At 49.5% G+C, this 18,018-nt stretch overlaps 8 protein-coding genes across 8 annotated transcripts; 5 read left to right on the top strand and 3 right to left on the bottom strand.

Annotated features, from left to right (window-relative positions):
- Positions 1 to 534: 534 nt before the first annotated feature.
- On the top strand, positions 535 to 1,087 carry A1O9_11509 (uncharacterized protein; the record flags this gene model as incomplete). Its single annotated transcript, XM_013399405.1, has 2 exons — positions 535 to 608; positions 673 to 1,087. The coding sequence occupies 2 exons, from the start codon at positions 535 to 537 to the stop codon at positions 1,085 to 1,087; spliced, it is 489 nt and encodes a 162-aa protein (XP_013254859.1).
- A 2,828-nt stretch (positions 1,088 to 3,915) lies between these two features.
- A1O9_11508 (uncharacterized protein) lies at positions 3,916 to 4,476 on the top strand. Its single transcript, XM_013399404.1, has one exon. The coding sequence runs from the start codon at positions 4,032 to 4,034 to the stop codon at positions 4,230 to 4,232; it is 201 nt and encodes a 66-aa protein (XP_013254858.1). The 5' UTR covers positions 3,916 to 4,031; the 3' UTR covers positions 4,233 to 4,476.
- Positions 4,477 to 5,268: 792 nt separating this feature from the next.
- A1O9_11507 (uncharacterized protein) lies at positions 5,269 to 7,534 on the top strand (the record flags this gene model as incomplete). Its single annotated transcript, XM_013399403.1, has 6 exons — positions 5,269 to 5,338; positions 5,384 to 5,423; positions 5,477 to 6,662; positions 6,717 to 6,829; positions 6,891 to 7,168; positions 7,227 to 7,534. 6 exons carry the CDS (start codon positions 5,269 to 5,271, stop codon positions 7,532 to 7,534), a joined length of 1,995 nt encoding a protein of 664 aa, XP_013254857.1.
- Positions 7,535 to 7,804: 270 nt separating this feature from the next.
- A1O9_11506 (uncharacterized protein) lies at positions 7,805 to 8,710 on the bottom strand (the record flags this gene model as incomplete). Its single annotated transcript, XM_013399402.1, has 1 exon — positions 7,805 to 8,710. The coding sequence occupies one exon, from the start codon at positions 8,708 to 8,710 to the stop codon at positions 7,805 to 7,807; it is 906 nt and encodes a 301-aa protein (XP_013254856.1).
- Positions 8,711 to 9,397: 687 nt separating this feature from the next.
- On the top strand, positions 9,398 to 10,946 carry A1O9_11505 (uncharacterized protein; the record flags this gene model as incomplete). Its single annotated transcript, XM_013399401.1, has 2 exons — positions 9,398 to 9,665; positions 9,718 to 10,946. The coding sequence occupies 2 exons, from the start codon at positions 9,398 to 9,400 to the stop codon at positions 10,944 to 10,946; spliced, it is 1,497 nt and encodes a 498-aa protein (XP_013254855.1).
- Positions 10,947 to 12,056: 1,110 nt separating this feature from the next.
- Positions 12,057 to 12,784, bottom strand: A1O9_11504 (uncharacterized protein; the record flags this gene model as incomplete). The annotated part of the gene is made up of 3 exons (XM_013399400.1): positions 12,057 to 12,117; positions 12,172 to 12,225; positions 12,279 to 12,784. 3 exons carry the CDS (start codon positions 12,782 to 12,784, stop codon positions 12,057 to 12,059), a joined length of 621 nt encoding a protein of 206 aa, XP_013254854.1.
- A 569-nt stretch (positions 12,785 to 13,353) lies between these two features.
- On the top strand, positions 13,354 to 14,782 carry A1O9_11503 (uncharacterized protein; the record flags this gene model as incomplete). Its single annotated transcript, XM_013399399.1, has 3 exons — positions 13,354 to 13,652; positions 13,704 to 13,876; positions 13,932 to 14,782. The coding sequence occupies 3 exons, from the start codon at positions 13,354 to 13,356 to the stop codon at positions 14,780 to 14,782; spliced, it is 1,323 nt and encodes a 440-aa protein (XP_013254853.1).
- A 786-nt stretch (positions 14,783 to 15,568) lies between these two features.
- Positions 15,569 to 17,260, bottom strand: A1O9_11502 (uncharacterized protein; the record flags this gene model as incomplete). The annotated part of the gene is made up of 3 exons (XM_013399398.1): positions 15,569 to 15,589; positions 15,652 to 16,280; positions 16,330 to 17,260. 3 exons carry the CDS (start codon positions 17,258 to 17,260, stop codon positions 15,569 to 15,571), a joined length of 1,581 nt encoding a protein of 526 aa, XP_013254852.1.
- Between the last annotated feature and the right edge of the window lie 758 nt (positions 17,261 to 18,018).

The following is an 18,018-nucleotide window of genomic DNA, read 5'->3' as shown; positions in this document are numbered from 1 at the left end:
TGTACTTGCACCAGGTAGCGATCACATGATGCTTAGCAAAACCCTTGATCGCCAAGACGGAGCACATCTGGGAGGGCGCGAGTAGGCTATCCGTGCTCCTCTCCAATTGGAGCAGGATGCCCGAGCCGCCCCGGTAATTCCGAATACAAGGATTATGATTCAATCACGGTCAAAGGTTGGTCCTTTCTTTTCGGGGAAACCTGGCTACTTCCGGCATTTCCTGAAACACTTCACATCTTGTCCAGGTTCACCAAGCATGGCGATCGGCGGGTAGAAGATCCTGACAGGCCAGAACTCAAGAGGTACCGCTGACAAACATTGAAGGGCTGGTACCTGAGAGTGGCAAAGGAGTACATCGGAACTATAGTCTAAACCGAAGGCATTCCTTGAGCGCGATTCACATAAAGCTGTGCTCGTTGACTTTTGCCTCGGATAATACGTTTTCTTGAAACTTCGATTTGGCAAAAGTACTTAGAACCACAACCCAGTCACAGGACTAAGACGCGAACACAATAATTCACCAGTACGCGTACCATGGCATCCCCTACTGATATTCGCTGGCAAGACCAAAACGTCGTCAAGAAGGATGGCAAGTGGACAGTGGACGGGTACGTTGCCCATCGGCGTGACGAGAGTTAACTAGGGGCTCACATGAACCCACCTTCATCGCAGGAGACCACAAGCCACCGTCGCACCAGCATTCCAGGAATCCCCGTCCAATATTCCCAACCACTATTACTTAGGTCTCATGGTGACAGCACCCGTCAACGCGGCGACACCGCCTCACACGCACGGTGGAGGAGCAGTCGTGGCAACTATGATCCGGGGCAAGATGTTGAATCAGATGGTGTGCCCTCATCATGATCCGAACTCTCAGGGCACTGGTCCAAAGGTATACTCTGTCGGAGAAAGTTGGTATGAGCCGCCCGGGTGTCATCACGTGCGCTCCGAGAATGTAGGCAACGAAGAAGCGCAGTTCTTAGCCGTGTTTGTTGTGTCCAAGGAGAAGGTCGACAGCGAAGGACTTGCCAGCTTAGTCGTCATTGATGCTGCGGTCGAGGAAGCAAAACATGCAGCTAAAGAATAACGATGTGAGACTGTGAGCCACACACATCATCGAAAGGGATGATGGATTTTTTTCCAATGATTCCTGGGGTCCTGGGTTTTATCACTTCTCCAATAGAACAGGCGTGTCAGTAAATTCTCGATATCTGCGTGCAGCAGAGGAAATGACCGAATAAAGAGGACGACTTCTCTGCAAGAGCAGGATCAGCTGCAGCAACGGTCCCAGCCTTGTCTGCTTTTGGTCGTTAGATAGCAGACCCATTGATGCATTGCTTGATTGGTTTAGCTTGTAGTCCAGAGATCTTAACACTCGGTCCTAGCCTTTACGGTTGGCGGAGCCCTAAGGTCCTAAATCGAGATAGAGGCCATGTTCAGGGTGAATATCAGGTATTTTTCGATCTTCAGTAAATCTGCAGTCACGTTGTACCCGGCGAGACGACTAGGAGGCACTATATATTCGTAGAATATGATAGTACGATGACCCTACTCATTCGTCTCCGCAAATACTCCCGAAGCCGGACAACACATTGAAATCCCTTGTTGCATTTTTAAATGTTTTCTCAAGCTAATGTGATCTTTGTTGTTTGGTATGCTGGAATATCTACTGTTCCCTCTAAGGACGTTAAAAACTGATAGTTCCAAGCTCTGTAACAAAAATGCTTTTAAGCTGCATGGCAAAGCGGGGAGGCTCGAAGAGTTCAAAATCAGCGCAATGGAATGGTTCTGAGGGTCAGCAATGTCAGTGTCAGGGGGAATTGGAACGTCTTCGCAAGCATGTTCAGGCTGGCTTGTTGCTGGGGTGGATTTGTTTGAGACAATCTCGCTGTTGTAAGTCTCTCCTTCGATTCGTACTCGGACCCTCGAAATTCACCGAAGAACCTCTTCCTGAATGTATGTATTGACCGGGATAAGGTTATAGATGCGCGCAGGATTTGATTCATGACCCATCAGTAAATCAATGCAATTGCGCGCACTAGACGTTAGGACGTACCAGAATACCAGCCTTGTGCCCGAAAGGGTAGGATACACATTGGCATCGAGCCTCTAAGACCCGACCTTATTGTCCTTGCATGCTTTGCAAGTTTTCCCACCAGAAGGTGCTGGCCAGAGACAGCCGTATCCGTGAGGACATTGGCCCATTTTCGGGTTCGTTTTCCAGGCTGACTCATCAAGTGACGGTGCACTTCGGATTTTACAAGATCAATCGCGATTGTCCTCATGCGGGCGAGGGAAGAATTGCCTCTAATACCAAGGAAAGGCTATTCATCTTCACCACCAACGCTAGAGCGATCATGACTATCCTGGGCTGGATTGGAGGTCACGATGAAGGATGCAAAGAAATTCAATAAACCCTGTAGGGATAAATATCCGGGCCTAAGGAGTCCGCCATCCCGAGTCGCCGAGTACCCGGATTACCAAGGCTTTTGCAAGTTTCCAAGGAGAAATTTTGTAGACCTCTTCGTTTGTTCTCGACTTCCCATGAGAAAAAACAGGATCTATTCAATGGAATGTTGAGGCCGTCTCAAGAATGGATTATGAAGGACACCTTCCATCATCAGCAGGCGGAGTCAATGGGGCCGCGCTTGCCTGCGGACCCTGTCGCACTCGCCATGTTTGTTGAATGCTGCTAAAGCTACGTGTCGCCGCTGCCTTGCTCGAAAGCAAACAGTGGCTCTATGCGGAATCTCGACGAGGCGGCCTTACGCGCGCTGCGTTAGCTGCCTGCCATACTCTCGTAGCAACTAGAGTGCGTCCCGCAAGCCTAGAGTGTACTTCTCAGCTAGGCTTCGTGTATACAGGTCAAATCTAGTCGCCGGAAGCCAGGGGATCTCATTCAAAAACAAAACCGTGCGTTCTAACAGCGTTGCGTCCTCAGATCGATTTGATCTTTAATGCCCGGGACGAAGACCATGATTGTCCTTTCTTCCGACCAGGCCGTTTAAATATTTTCTTTGGTCAAAGAATTGCCAGTGGTAATGGTACGCAGGCATGATCACCCCATCTCGGCCATGTTAGACATTAACGGCTAGTATAGAAATACGGTGACAACTGGCGCATAATCTATGAAATGATCTATAATATTCTTAATACTAAGGATGCCGTGACTTATGGCCATACTAGGACCCTGGGAGCAAAATATTCTTGGATAGCTTGTTGGATACACTACGAAAGAATTTCTTGATCACACCCGCAGCTTTACCTATTCATTGGCTACGCAGATAATTTTCGAGTTTCGCTGCTCGGATATCTATGACACGCAGTATAAAGTAACTATTCTGATTGTGTGTAGGAGCCTAATCCTTTAGTTCTATATATTTTCTACATCTTAGGGTACATTAGTTAGAAGTAGCAGTGCCTATATAAATTCAATCGAGAGAAAACTCTACGTAGGTTATTAGGTGGTAAATAGGACTTAAGGGTAATACCCGAATTTCTAGTAAAAGTCTTTATTTCAGCCGTATCTCTATAACTACATATACGAGCGAAGTAGATAGGGAAGCTAATGGTAATATCGTAGACTACATAACCGGGTCTCTCTTAGAGGCCCGGTTAGATACTATCCTCGACTCTATACACATACATCCTAACCATAATAATGTAGCTTAAAGTTCATAATAAGGCTCAGGTATAGACTGAACGGGTAGTTAGATATAATCGTCTCCCCATAATCGAACGACTATAATGAGCTAGGTTATATCCGATATTGCATTAAGCAGAGTTTAAGATGGATGCCGACTGTGATTCTGGGAGTGCCTCATGCAGCAATGAAGGATGACACCTATTGCGACTATGTCGTTCTAAGGAGCTCGACAGTCATCAACAATTTCTGATACGCCCACACTCCATTCCTTGCTTAGGGACAAGGTCGTGCAAATCACTAGCGGTGACCCTAGGATTGACAGATCTGTAGCCATCCAAACAGAAATCACATTCGTCTACTTACCCGAAGAGAAGGAAGAGGTACCATGAAAAAAAAGACATATTGCGAAAGAAGGGCTACAAGCTCGGAACGTGACGCTGGAATTCACAAGGATGAAAACTGCAAGATGGCCATCGACTCCTATATGCTGAAATTTGGCAAGCTGTCCGTATTGGTGAACAACTCTCCTAAGGAGGCATCAGGAATCTTGCCAGGGTCTCAAGAACATCAATCTGGACACCGCTGAGCAGACATTTCGGACCCCAATTTTGAGCGAGCACGTTTGCTGTGACTAAGTATGTATTGCCACATATAAAGCGTGCTTCACTAATTATCAATTCTACTTGAACATGGGGAATTCTCACCTTTTTGACTATAGCTCATCCAATGGTGTGATCGCGTCATTCACAGTCGATTTTGCTCTATAAAAAGTGCCCAAGGGTATCAAAGTCATCAACGTAGCTCTAGAAATCATCTGGACGCCGCTTTAATCTGCATTTAAGGGTAGCCCGGCAGAAGCCAGGAACTACTCTAGGCATCAAACGCACGATTTTAACGCGTCTTTAATATGCTTCCTTCAACTCATCTAATCTAACTACTTAAATACTGATATAGTAGCGCTCTAGAGTTTAGTAGCTAGTTTTACTAGTGCGCAACGTATTTATAGAACTAGTACGCGCTAGGTAAGTCTTGGCAGCAACAGCGTTAGCCGAGGACGGCGACGGCGACGAATCGTGTAGTACTTTGACGGTAGAGATACCACTCCAACCGATCCCAACGGTTTCGATGCATTCCTCGGTGTCGAGAGGCTCGAGAGAAATCCCAGCATCAACCTTCATTAACTAGGCTGGTTCGAAAGTCCCTTTCTGGAATCATCTGCACCATTTGGCATCCCGTCCTGGATGTGAAGCAAGCAACAACGCCCACAGTAGAATCTGCTCGAGAGGGTCGGTGTGGCTGAGATCAGCCCTTCGAAGATGTGCGCCTTGCTTCAGATTGACGGCACAACTACAGTATCTCTTCAGAGCAGACACTAAACTTGATGTACGTTGTTCGGGCGTCCGGACATCGTTCCGCCTGAGGGCCCCGCGCCACCCCCAACCCCCAGAGATGCTTGTTAGCGGTTATTTTCGGCGAGGGTGCAGGACCCACTCCCTCGTCACTGACTTCGTAGGCTCGATCTTCCTGGAAACTCTCGCACTTTCCAGTGACATTCACGCATCCTGCAAACGCGCCGTCGACAAGCTCTATCCGTCTTCCAAGTACGAGTGTCTGGATGCTTGATGTCTTCCCCCTTCTTCGGCTCAAGGCCTCGAAATACTCGACACATGCGGAAGACAGGCTTGCCGCAGAGTAAGTCATCGTCTTCAATACGTACTGTCTGGCTAACTGTCCAAGGTTGGCTTTGCGAGTTCTGCAAGAAGACGTACCATAGATCGTAAGTCATTCATTGCATTTTCTTTCGTCTCCTGCTGATATACACCGGCACAGAGATGTTCTCAGGCGGCACTATGTGTCGTGTCCACACAGAAACGGTCGACAGATCCCAGATCGGTTGCCCAGAGGCAGGAGAAAGCAGGCTTGTGATCTCTGCGCTAGGACCAGAGTATCCTGTGATCTAGACTCACCTTGCGAGAACTGTCTCTTCTCTGGGTCCTGCTGCACCTATTTGAGAACCGAGCGGACCGCTAGAAGCCCATCGACGCTGAGCACAGGCAACTACGGCAGCCTGAGGTCGGCGCCGAGGCAGATATCAAATGAAACAGGCTCAACCAGCCACAAAATCCGTATCTCCTTCCTGCTGAACTGGAGCAGTCCGACCAGCGGCCTCACCGACACTTTCAAGCGATCAAGCGATGATGTCGCCGTCCACGCAAACACTCGCTCTCAGAGTCAGGATGACACAACGTTTTATTGCAAAGCTGGAGGCAGTGAATCTTACGGTTACTCACCATCCTGGCTTAGCTTAGTCATCCCGCTGACCTCGCCACACACAGATTACCTGCCGCTATTCTTGACTCCCGACAATTCCCTAATCAACCTGGAGCTATGCGCAGATGCCAGTGCACTCCCTTTTCCGTCGTCTGAGCTGGGCATGCACGATCAGCTCTCCTCCACCGCTTTTCTATCTCTCATGGATGGGAGTCAGTATCCGGATCAACTCGTGGGCATGGATAGGAATATCTCAATAGAACTAGCGGATCAGTTGACTGCACTAACATTGTCTCTTCCACACGATCATCCAGAGCACGCCCCAAGCATCCATCTCGCCCTTGGCATGCGAACTCTAACACAAAACAACATCTCAATATTTCTGCAGCTCTATTTCCAGCACTGGAACCGCCATAGTCCGGTCGTACATCCGGGCACCTTTGGTGTTTTCAGAACACCCTTGCCTTTGCTTCTGGTCATGACGCTTACGGGAGCTTTGTTCTCTTTGGCACCCGGCGCAGTTACTACTGCCCGGTCAATGCTCGAGCTTGCAGAGGAATTTGCATTCAGTGACCCAGATTTCCAGAGGATCGCGTCTGGCATTTTCCCAGAAGGACTTGAGCAGCGTCGACGAGCCCTAAAAGCCCTTCAGGCAGCGTTCTGTGCTGTACAGTTGCAGCTTCGGGAGGGCACAACCTGGAAGAGAAAATGTATGCGGACAGTCCGATTTGATCAGATCATCTCCGTAAGTTCAATCCACCCAGAAATTAGGCAACAGAGCACATTAATTGTGTTACAGGCTGTCCGAACAATGGCGCTTCACAATGGGGACTTCCTGTTGCCCGACAATTCAACTCAAGAGACAGGGATTTCTAGCTGGTATCGTTTCGCTGAAAACGAGTCTCGCTTGCGGTACGATTCCTTGCTCACTGATGATATCTGATGAGATCCTTGCCAGCTCATAATCCCATAGGCTTCTCTGTGGCATCTTCCACCTTGACGTGGCCATTAGTACTATCTATGGCGAGCGGCCTCGATTGTTCTACCATGAGCTGCATGTCGGCATGCCATGCTCGCCCAATGTATTCATGGCAGAGACTGTCGGTGCATATTACGAGGCGCTCGCATGTGAAACGGGAACCGGTTGTTATTCATTGCCCGGTACCATCGCGGCTTTCGCCGGCAACCGCACGGACCTCCTTCCGGACACCGAGTCTTTCAACCTGTTGTACTTGTTTTCAGTTCTCTTTGGTAAGTCATCACCGTGATGTCTTATCATCCATCTGAGGGCTCTGACGCATGGCTTCAGGATTGATACAGATCATCCAGAGCCATCTCCATTGCGACAGCTCAGTAGAGCTAGGATGTAGACTCGGGAAAGGTCTCCAACTCTGGAAGGCGAAATGGGATGCATCGATACTTCAGATAGGTCCAAGCCAACTTGAAACAAGCGGATTCCTCAAAGATGCTGGACCAGAATTTTGGCATTTCGCTTGCTATCTGCTAACAACCAGAGGGGAGACGGCACCTTTGGAGCCAGAGGCAAATCCTTCTTCAACTTCAGAAGCGAGCAACATCTTCAATAGGTTTCTCCAAAGCGTGAAAGCACTGAGGTAATGATTACACTTTAATTGAGAGCGCTCAAATATTTTCAACCCGCGAACTCACTTCGGTCCAATACATTATTGTTGGTGAGATCAAAACAGCCTTTTTAATAGTGGTGAAAACTTGTGTAGAGATTGTAGAGAATAGGCAGGATATGCACTCTATATCCCCCTAAATAGGGGGGTCTAGGCGTCTCGCTTAGTCCCGTAAAACAGACCTGAAGTGGTGCCATATTTGCTAACAATTACGTATAATTGAGTAGAGCGTGGATCTTGTCTTTGTTTAGGACCTCTTCATGCGGACGTCCAACGATCCGATACCTTGGATCTCGGCGTGAATCTCATCTCCCGACTTGAGCCAACAATTTCCGTGAGCACCCGCCGACCCCGACGGAGAGCCGGTGAAGACCAGATCACCAGGCTCCAGCGTGACGAACTCACTGATGACCGCGAGCATCTCCTCACAAGAATACAACATCTCCGTTGTCGAAGAGTTCATCATCTGTTTCCCATTGACGTCGAGAGTGAGCTTGAGGCTCGTAATTTCAGGCATGAATTGGGCAGGAACCAGATGTGGACCGCAGGGTCCCATGGTGTCTTGAGACTTGCCACGCATAAGATCTACGCGAACTGCGGTGTCGTTCAAGGTCAGGTCTCGACAGGACAGATCCAGCCCAATGGTGTATGCGGCAATCGCCTGGCTTGCCTCTTGCGGGGTGGCGTTACGAAGCCGTTTGCCAACCACCACGCCGAGCTCGAGCTCCCAATCGAATTCCTCGGTCATTTTTGGGATCTCAACGGTCTCACCTGGGCCGACGAGGCATGTGGTAGGAGGGCAGGAGAAGAAGGGCATGACATTCCATTTGTTGGTATCCAGCCCCATCTCCTTGAGGTGGCCGACATAATTGGCGCCGACGCACAGAAACTTATTTGGCCACAAGATGGGGGTGAGAAGGTCGGCTTTGTCCATGAGGATTGCAGGAGCGCGGTTGTTGCTCCCCGAGGCAATCGCATCGGCCAGGGTCTGCAGCCTGGTGAAGGAGCCGGGCCACGCCTCCAACAACGATTTGACACTGTCCTGCTGAAACGTCTCCGACGCCGTGGATAGCTGGTAGTAGCTGTCACCGACTCCAATTGCGGCTCGAGGGCCATCAGAGGTCTGGAGAGTCGCAAGAGTGAATCTGGCCATTACGCTGGGTGTCCTGATTTGTTGTCTTTCAGCTCAAACTCCTACCGTTGGATTTTCTTCCGGAGATGGTTTGGATCGCTTTTCAGGATGCTCTGCGAAGGGCTCTTATCCTAAATGTCTTCTGCTTCTGCCATCGAAGTAGTTGGATGTTTCACTCGCTAAAGATGGTCGCCCGTTCCAGCCGGACGGAGGCCTGAACTCCATCGGAATCCAACGAGGAACCCCGAAATGGAGCATACGTTCTGTTTTGGTCGGGAGAAATGCCACTGCCGACAATTTGCAGAATGCATGAGCTATTGGGACCAAGACTCATTTCTTGTCAGCAGGCAGTATTACCTCTGCGGGCTGGCATGGCTTCTCCTCCACTTCTCTCCGCATTTCGCCATAGTTGACTTTGTGTGTTGCCACTAGCCGGACATTGCACACATAACCAATCACAACCTGCTCCTAGCCGTGGCTTACCTCTGCTTGGAGGAGCTAGATCCTTCTTGCTGCACCCTACTCTCGGGGGTGGGGGATGGCGCGGAATGTTGACCGTACCTGGATTCCTTGAGAGAAGGCTTATTTAATCGTTTGCTAGAGACAGACTTGGGCCAACTGCAGCCCAGAGCCCCTGTCGAGTTCAGATCACTTATACCCATTCTACAATCAACCCTCTGCCGCAAAATGTCATCACCTTCCCAGATCATGGCTTTAGACAGTGTGCGTAAGGAACTCACTGAAGAAGACCAGGTCGAAGTGGCTTCCAAGACTGGTCCTGGTGAAGAGGAAAGCTTCGATTCCCACGTCGACCCCAAGTTTGACAGGAATGCAGTCTACAAGCTGGATCTTTTGTTACAGCCCGTCTTGTTCGGCACCTTCATCCTTCTGCTGCTCGACCGAGCCAATGTAGGGAATGCCAGGGTTGCTGGTCTACAGGAGTCCCTTCACCTGACCGATTCTCAATATCAGATTTGTATGTCTACGTGAAACCCCCTTTTGACGCAGAATACTGATTGGTGCACCAGCTTTGATGGTCACATTCATCCCTTATGTCCTGATCGAACTCCCGAGCAACTACGCCTTGAAAATCATCGGACCTCGCTGGCTTCTACCAGGCCTTTGCGTGTGCTGGGGCATTGTGACTACATTCGAGAGCTTGATACAAAACTACGCCGGCCTGATTGCTTGCCGGTTCTTTATCGGTCTGTGCGAAGGTGGTGTCTTCCCAGGCTACGTTGTTGTCTTGTCCGAATTTTATCGGCGTCACGAGATCCAAAAGAGAATTGCCATCCTCTACTGCGGAGCGGCTTTAGCTGGGGCGTTTGGAGGCCTCTTGGCGGCAGCAATTCAGCAGATGGACGGCCTTGCCGGCCTTGACGGATGGCGTTGGATTTTTCTGATCGAAGGACTCTTCACCATCTGCTGGGGCTTCGCCACGCTCTGGGTCATGCCGAGCAGCCCGAGAGATGTGCTCACTTTCACGCCCGAGCAAAAGGAGTACTATGTCAAAAGGATGGCCGCAGACAAACAGACCAACGAAGACGACGATAAGGTTACACCACACGATGTGCTTGCGTGTTTAATAGAACCTCACTTTCTGATGATGGCAGTCATGTCCTTTTGCGTGGGCACCGTAGCTCAAGGCGTGTCATACTTCACGCCGTCCGTTGTCCTGACCTTTGGATACAGCAGAACCACCACGCAGCTTCTGACGGTTCCACCATTCATGTTTGCACTCATCACCACCTTGATAGCCGGGTGGGCGGCAGATCGCTATCGCCGACGTGGCTTGGTCGCCATAGTCACTGCTGCTCTTGGAGTGCTTGGATGTATCCTGAATTACTCCGGCACGTCTCTCCAAGTCAGGTATCCCGCCTTGTTCTTCTTGATTGGAGGTATCTATTCGTGCGCACCCACCGTCCTTGCATGGCTTCCCAACAACAATGCAGCCTATGGCAAACGGTCGGTGGCCGTTGCAATTGGGTTCATGGTGAGCAATTCCGGCGGAATCTTGGGTGTGTGGATCTACCCGACGAAGAATGCTCCGAGATATCTTCCTGCAACAAGTGTCAACGTTGCGCTGCTCGCTGCAGTGATTGTGCTTGCTGCGGCACAGGTGGTACTCTTCAAGTCTCTCAACAAAAAGAAAGTCGAGAACCGCGAAGAATTACTTCGGGGGATTGAACATCTGCCATTGGACCAACAAGTCAAGGCACTGGGGGATCATCATCCTGATTTCATCTACACATTGTAGAAGGAAGACTGTAGAAATGGTATAGTATGAACAGACGGAACGAGTTATGGCTGCATTGGGTTGTATGTTGATGTTAGCCTAGGCTCACTAAGCAAGACAATCGAGTACTGTTGGGTGACTGTATTTAGGCAGCTAAGACTTCAGCGATGGCAGAGTCTGCGAGTAAGTCATAGATACCAAATCATTCGTAAGTCGTGACCCACTTTCTCGCTTAGGCCTTGGCAAGTAAGAGAAAAGCACGCAAGGCAAGTGGAAAATAGGGAACGGAAAAACGTTGTTCTAGGATGAATGGATGGAACAACATTATTCCAGGGGGGACTGGCTAAAGCTACAAGTAGCTAGAATAGCGAGTAAAACAGGTTTCTACTCGTACAGAAGGTGCCGATGATAGATAACTAGCGGGGCGGTCTTGGCGTGACCGGTGTCGGAATATCGTTGATCCGAAAACGCCAAGCCTAATCAAGAAAGTTTCTCCGACTTTCCAAGTCAAAAGTCAAAGTCCTGCCCAAAGTGAGGTTGGGCGTCTTGCCTTGACTTGACTTGACTTGGACTCTACCTTCGCTGAGCTTTTCTGCGAACTCTGTCGTAGCTGACTGTGGCGACGGGATGGTGTACATATCAGACGGTTTGACTCTCTGCTATCCAAGGCTGAGTGATGTTCTTCAGAGTTTTAGGTCTCCCAAGGGCTTATGGGCACCGCTTTTTCGTGACCCTCACAAGATATTGTTCAGCTCCTGGAGTTGAATGTTTCTGCAGTCTTCAGCATTGGCTTGCATTATCAGCAATCTAATAAGCTAAGGCTTTTGAAACCCACTAGAACGATCGTAAAGGAGTATATTTGAGTGTTGAGGACTTCGTGGCTCCAACAAGCGGCAAGAGCCTCCCTGCCGCAATGTCGAAGCTTGCTATGGGAGGGGATATACGGCAACGAAGTTCCTTTACAATAGCATCTGCTAGCTGCTCACATGTCACTGGACCAACAGCGGTCGAGAAGTGCTCAACATACCTGCGATGTGTGCTGCAGCTTGAGTGTATTCGTCCAGAAACCAAGCATCACTCGTGAAGTGATAAGTTCTTCCCAGTGCCATTGGATTTGCAGCCACCCGTCTCTTAACCCTCGCTCGCACTTGAGACATTCAGGGTCTCTTTGTCATTGAAATTAGGGTCTATCCTGGACGTTCCGACTTCCTTGGTAAGACTCAAATCAGCCCTAGCTATTTCTTACCATGGACTTGCTGCATTTAAGAACATACTGTCCTCACTCGCCGTACGGTTCCTACTATATTTCCTACAAAGTATTATGCTTTAGGATCTGCCACAAGTCCATGCAACCAATATTCGTCATAGTCCGGATGGTCAGACCACTCATGCTCTTCGTCATCGACATAGAGCCTCACATGACGTCCGTCGGGGTCCTCGCACGCCATAAGCCAACCCTTGATGCCCGTCAGGATCTTACTATGTGGCACAGAGTTGAAATCCAGCCACATCTCCCACTCCTCGAGATCGGCGCGCGTGCCCACGCCCCAAGTCACAGGGTCCCAGCCCTTTTGCACCTCAGCCTGGTTCGGCTCATAGCGCGCCTCCACGATAAGCTTGGTTGGTGCGTGCTCGAACATAACGGCGAACAATTTATGCTCGGGCGTGTAGTGGTTATACTGTGGCAAAGGAGTGAAGGGAAAGATCTTGGTGTAGAAGTCGTGGCATCTCCAGAGGTCTGTCGTCGCTAGTTTGAGATGGTTGATGCCGTTGAACGAGCGTTTACCGTTTGGCATCTTAGGAGGAGAGCCTTGTTCGACGCTGTTGCCATTGCTCTTGCTGGTGATTGTGGAGGTCATGACGAAGATGGCAAGCTGAGTTAAGCTGAGGTATGCCTTGTTTCTGTTTCTTGGTACCTTTGACTACTCGTACGCTAGGACTGGGGTCTTCCCTCAATTTTCTTTGAGACTGTCTTTCTTCTTTCTTTCACTGTCTAGTGTCTGGTCTAGTGGCTGTACACTGCATCCCTTATATCGATTCCAAAACCCTCAAGCCGACTAACGGTTTCGAGTGGGCACTCTATGTACCACCGAGATTAGCCGGGCCTGGCTAGCCCCCACTTCGGCTTCCCCGGACTGAAATATTCGCTTCTGTATGTGGATTTACTCCGGCCAAATATCGTTCACAAATGGAATTGTTGAGCAACAGCTGCTATGCTGATCCTCCGACAAGATGCCACAAATTCCGCCGCCCGGAAAGGGGCCATCTCGTCAGAGCTACTATGCTAGCTTGAATCAGACTCTTGCCGCCACGGACTCTCCGAGCAAAAATAACTCCAGCAGGAACAACAAGCTTAATTTCACTTGGGATTTAACAACAAGGAACGCAAATTTGCTGCTCGACTATCTCACGACGTGTATTTTCAAGAATGCAGCTGAACATCATCGTTGTTGGAGCCGGGCTTGGAGGCCTTTCTGCCGCGATTTGTCTCGCAAGAAAAGGACACAAGGTCACGGTTCTAGAGCGAAATGCAGGCCTCTCGGAGTACGGTGCTGGCATCCAGCTTAGTCCTAATGCGACGAGGCTTCTTGATGCTTGGAATTTAAGCGGCGCTTTTCGCGAGTATTGCAACGTGCCAAAAGTGTCCGTGGCCAGGAGATTCGCCGACGACGCGGAGATTGGGCTAAACCATCAGAACCCCGATGCGTCCGAGGTCTACGGATACCCGTAAGTAAATATCTCCCTAGTAAGAATCGGCACGAGAATTTATGCGTCAAGATATTGGCAGATCTATCGGCCGGACTGTCAGCGCCTTCTGTCCGATGGGGCTCGACGGGCTGGTGCGGCGATCGAATATAAATGTGAGGTCTTAAAGATTGATGCAGAGAAAGGCACGGTCTACCTTGCAAACGGTCAAGTACTCGTGGCAGATGTTGTTGTTTGCGCAGACGGTAGGCTCTCTTTCTATTTGGGTGTTGGAGATATATCGCTGATCGTTGGTGCAAGGAATCCGATCCAAGATGCGCGGATTTCTCGTCGGCAATGACAAGACAGTGCCTGTACCATTGGGAGAGTACAACTATCGAGCGATGATCCCAGCGGAGGCCATGATGAGAGACGAGGAGACAGCAAAGCTTATGGCCAGTACAGACACCCAGGCATGGTTCGGACCAAGCCGGTTCCTTGTCGGATATCCGATTTCCAATAACACGCGTTTCAACCTCGCCATGGTTGCGCCACTGGAAGACGACACACCAGTGACAGCGTGGAATCATCCAGGCGACACCAACGAGCTACGAGCCCAGTTCAGTGATTTCAGCCCGCTTGTGCAGAAGCTGACTGGCCTTGTCGAGCAGTGCGCAAAGTGGATGATCGCCGAAATTCCCAAACTGAATGCCTGGTCCAGCCGGTCCGGAAGGATAGTTCTTCTTGGCGACGCCGCCCATGCCATGTCTCCACACGCCGCGCAGGGAGGCGCCATGGCGATGGAAGATGCAGCTGTGCTCGGCGAGGTGCTTTCCACTCTGACAACCTTAGAGGATCTTCCTCGCCTAGCCGGTCTCTACGAAAGTCTTCGCAAACCCCGTGTCGAACGTGTGGCAGCTATCGCCAAGGGGAATGGCAAAGCCTGGATGTTGCACGATGGGCCCGAGCAAATGGAGCGTGATAGTCGGTTCAGGCGTGTTACGGACGATTACCTGCATGGGCAGCGGGAGGTAGGTCGCGAGAAGATGGCGGAAAGACTGAAAGTCCCTGCGGATGCGAATGCAAAATGGCCGCAGCCTGCCATGCTGATGTGGTTGTATGGCTATGATGCAATGGAAGCTGTCAATCAGCTCCTTCAGGGTAGCTCGTAGCATCGTAATGTTGACAAAGATAGCATTCGTTACACTGCGAGGTGTCATGTGTACCTTAATCTTGACGTGCGATTCTTTCTCCAGGTAAGGAAACGAGCGATGGCGACAAAGTCCAGTCAAGCTTACAGACAGCCGGCCTCCGACATCAGCGTTTGATGGGTGGTAGCATCAGTTCCAGCTATTCGCCACACCGAAAGTCTGGGCCTTCTACTACTCCTGTAAAGCGCAACTTAACTGTCGTTGATCGAGCGAGTTTTCACAACTTACCGGATATAAGGCTCCTTTAATAGGAATGTCGAGACCTCTACCGGCTCTAATGACTTTGAATGGATCTGTCCGTACAGCATGGCTTTACCAGACCATGTTGAAGACAGACCTAAAGGGCCGAACTCCAACTCTCTATATTTAAACCCCATCCCAGCTTATGTCTTCCACGCGGCTCTTGTCTTCTAGACGCAGCAGACGTTCAATAAGAGGCCTAATTCTGAAGCGCCGTACAGCAAGAAGATGTTTCTTGCAATTAAACTTGAGCTCAAAACTATGCTATGGCTATGGCGTCCCGCGGTGGTACGTATCTACACTCAAGCGTCTGATAAATTGAAAATTAAAGTCTTTGAATTAGGCGGTGTCGACTGCAAAATTATACTTCTAATATCATGAACAGCTAGGTGTAGGATATCAAGCCCTTGAAGATCACCATTCGAATAGTACTGCGATTGAATATCGAAAGAATCCGGATCTATCAGCTACACGTGTTGTCAGGCGCTCACCCAACAAAGCAAGGACTTAGAAATCGACAAAACAATCCTAATCGATTGTCAGCTATATGTTCAAGTATCAAGAGTATAGGAAGCCCAAGCTGTACTCACGTCAAAGTCCCAGTTGTGGGATAAATAGTCAGACGCAGTAAATTGAACTTCTTCAGATAAGAAAGTAGACATAAAAATATTACTCTCGTTGCGCTCAATTGTGCTGGGCACCAAGGTAGGATCAATAGCCTGCTGCTCTAGTTCTTGCACAAGACTAGCGTCCAACAGGCCGTCGGCCAACAGCGTAGCTTGGTGTAACGGGTCGTGTGGGGAGGTGGTAGTCTGATGAGTACTCCCTTCGAGAAATTTCTGCCTCAGAAGGGGAACTGCTGTTGCAGCATGGTGCGAGATCTCTGATAGTATCTCAAGTGCAGTAATAACCACCGTGAACAAACGTTTTAAATTTGAATAATTCAACTTGTCTGTAGAGTTGAGTTGAAAAAGGGAGGAACCCGTTCGTGTCAAGGCATTAACCATCTGGTCCGGATAAGGATCAAGTAACAGGATACTGGTTGGATCTTCTTCAGCAACATCTGTCTGGAGGGCAACATTGACGGCGTTGACGATCCGTAGGCATGCGCAGAGGCGGAGATCGTAGGCTTTGGAACTATTGTCGATAAAGGTCACTGTCGACGGCAGTGCGTCTGCTAAAATCAGACTCCCGACTTGAAAGTGAATGTTCAAGAGTGCTAGTGTCGACATTAGCATGGAGCGACGATTATGCACTTACTCGCTTACTATAACTTAATTGTGTTGAACGGTTGAGCAGCATAAAATCCCTGTGACAATAAGACAGTAACGTGCCAAACACGCGCTCGAAACGGTTACTCTCAACTCGTACGGTCTCAATTGCCTCTGGAAGAGAAATATCTGAAAGCTGGTGAAACACGGCGTCCTGGACGCGAGTGATAGCAGCCCATACTAGGGTTTTGAAAGCGAATGCGTGCTGGAGGATGAGAGTGACCAAACTATCGGACAGTGGTGCCCGGAGATCGATCAGGGATTGGAATTCTCTTTCAAACGCATCTGTACGTTGACGTACGGCAGACCAGACCTTCTTCTCTCCACTCTGACCTGGTAACAAAACTGAAGGTCTGCAACGCGTTAAAGATCTCGTAGTATCCGATATGACACCGAACCAGTAAGCGATATCAGTCATGCACTTGAGCTCAGACTCATCCCTACCAGAAGGGGGCTCTGTGCTAAGAAGCGGCCCGGAACTTAGTAGGTCCACGATAGAATCTGCAGTTTGCGTTTTAGTTAGAAACCTGGAGCGTAGGAGACTGTGGTGATTAAGAGCCGTCTCCAGACAAGGATCTTTTATATTGTCAAGATCCACGTTGGAAGACGAAGGAGTAATTCCGAAGAGATACAGTGCAAGGATGGACCTATATGTCGGCCTAGCCATAGCTGCATAAATATGCTGCCGAGCATCTCTCCAAAGGTTGGTCGCAAGCTCCTTCTTTGAGGAAATGATCTTATCGCGTTTCTCAAAATCATTGGCATCGGTTGTATGGCTAACGAGCAGCCAACGAACTGAATAGGCATAAACAGCTGAGTTTAAAGCAAGGTTAATGGCGGAATTAGCACTCTCGTTACTTTGAGGGGGATCGAGAGATATGAAAATGCGAGAGATTAGAGTGGAAGGAGGCTTAGGACAATCAGTCATGATCAAATTGATACCGAGTGACTCACTGTCTTTGTTGACTGAAAGGGACAACAAGACCCTCCTATCCAAAGGCCAATGCGGGGCTCGAGCAGAGTCGTAAAAATGTTCCAAAGAGTTTCATGGAGAAGAAGTGCTTGCTGAGTTCTTGTGGCCCGATGCTGAGTGTCTGAAAGAGGCGTCACTGCCTGGTGTATCGATGTATATGAATTCGCGGCAGCCTGATCATTGTCATGTGCGCCGCTGACAGAGATAGACGCCTCGTTTGGCTTCTCTGCAGCAGATCGGCTCGCTGAAGCGACCTGAGCACCATCTCTAAGCCTTGATCTTCTTTGATTCTGGATAGATGTGCATGCTATACCCTTGCGGGTGCAATTGAAACACGACCCTCCGCCTTGTGAGCTTGCATTGCATCCAATGCGGGCACGTTTGCAAGGGTCGCAACTTGAGTAACGTTTCAATTTATGCATGACAGGGTGATTCAGGAAACGCTACTTGGCAAGCAATAGAATAGCTTGAGTTCGGACAGATCGACAAAAGAGATTGAAAATGGCGAAATAAGGGACAAAAGCTCAGTGCGGGGAAACCACGGCAGCTTATGTAAGGTCCGAACCGGGAGGGACAGCCGGCCAAGAAACCGCCAAGTGTCTGACTAGAACATACGGTTCCTGGTCAAAAGAACAGAATACTTCTAATAGCCCTCTAGCTACATAGTACCCAGGCGCATTAATGGTTGGCATGGCTGCCAGTGTCGAAGCGCG

The sequence above is a fragment of the Exophiala aquamarina genome (genome assembly GCF_000709125.1).
Source record: "Exophiala aquamarina CBS 119918 chromosome Unknown aczIA-supercont1.18, whole genome shotgun sequence".
In the NCBI taxonomy this organism is placed as follows: Eukaryota; Fungi; Ascomycota; class Eurotiomycetes; order Chaetothyriales; family Herpotrichiellaceae; genus Exophiala; species Exophiala aquamarina.
This window is presented reverse-complemented; position numbering and strand designations above follow the sequence as displayed.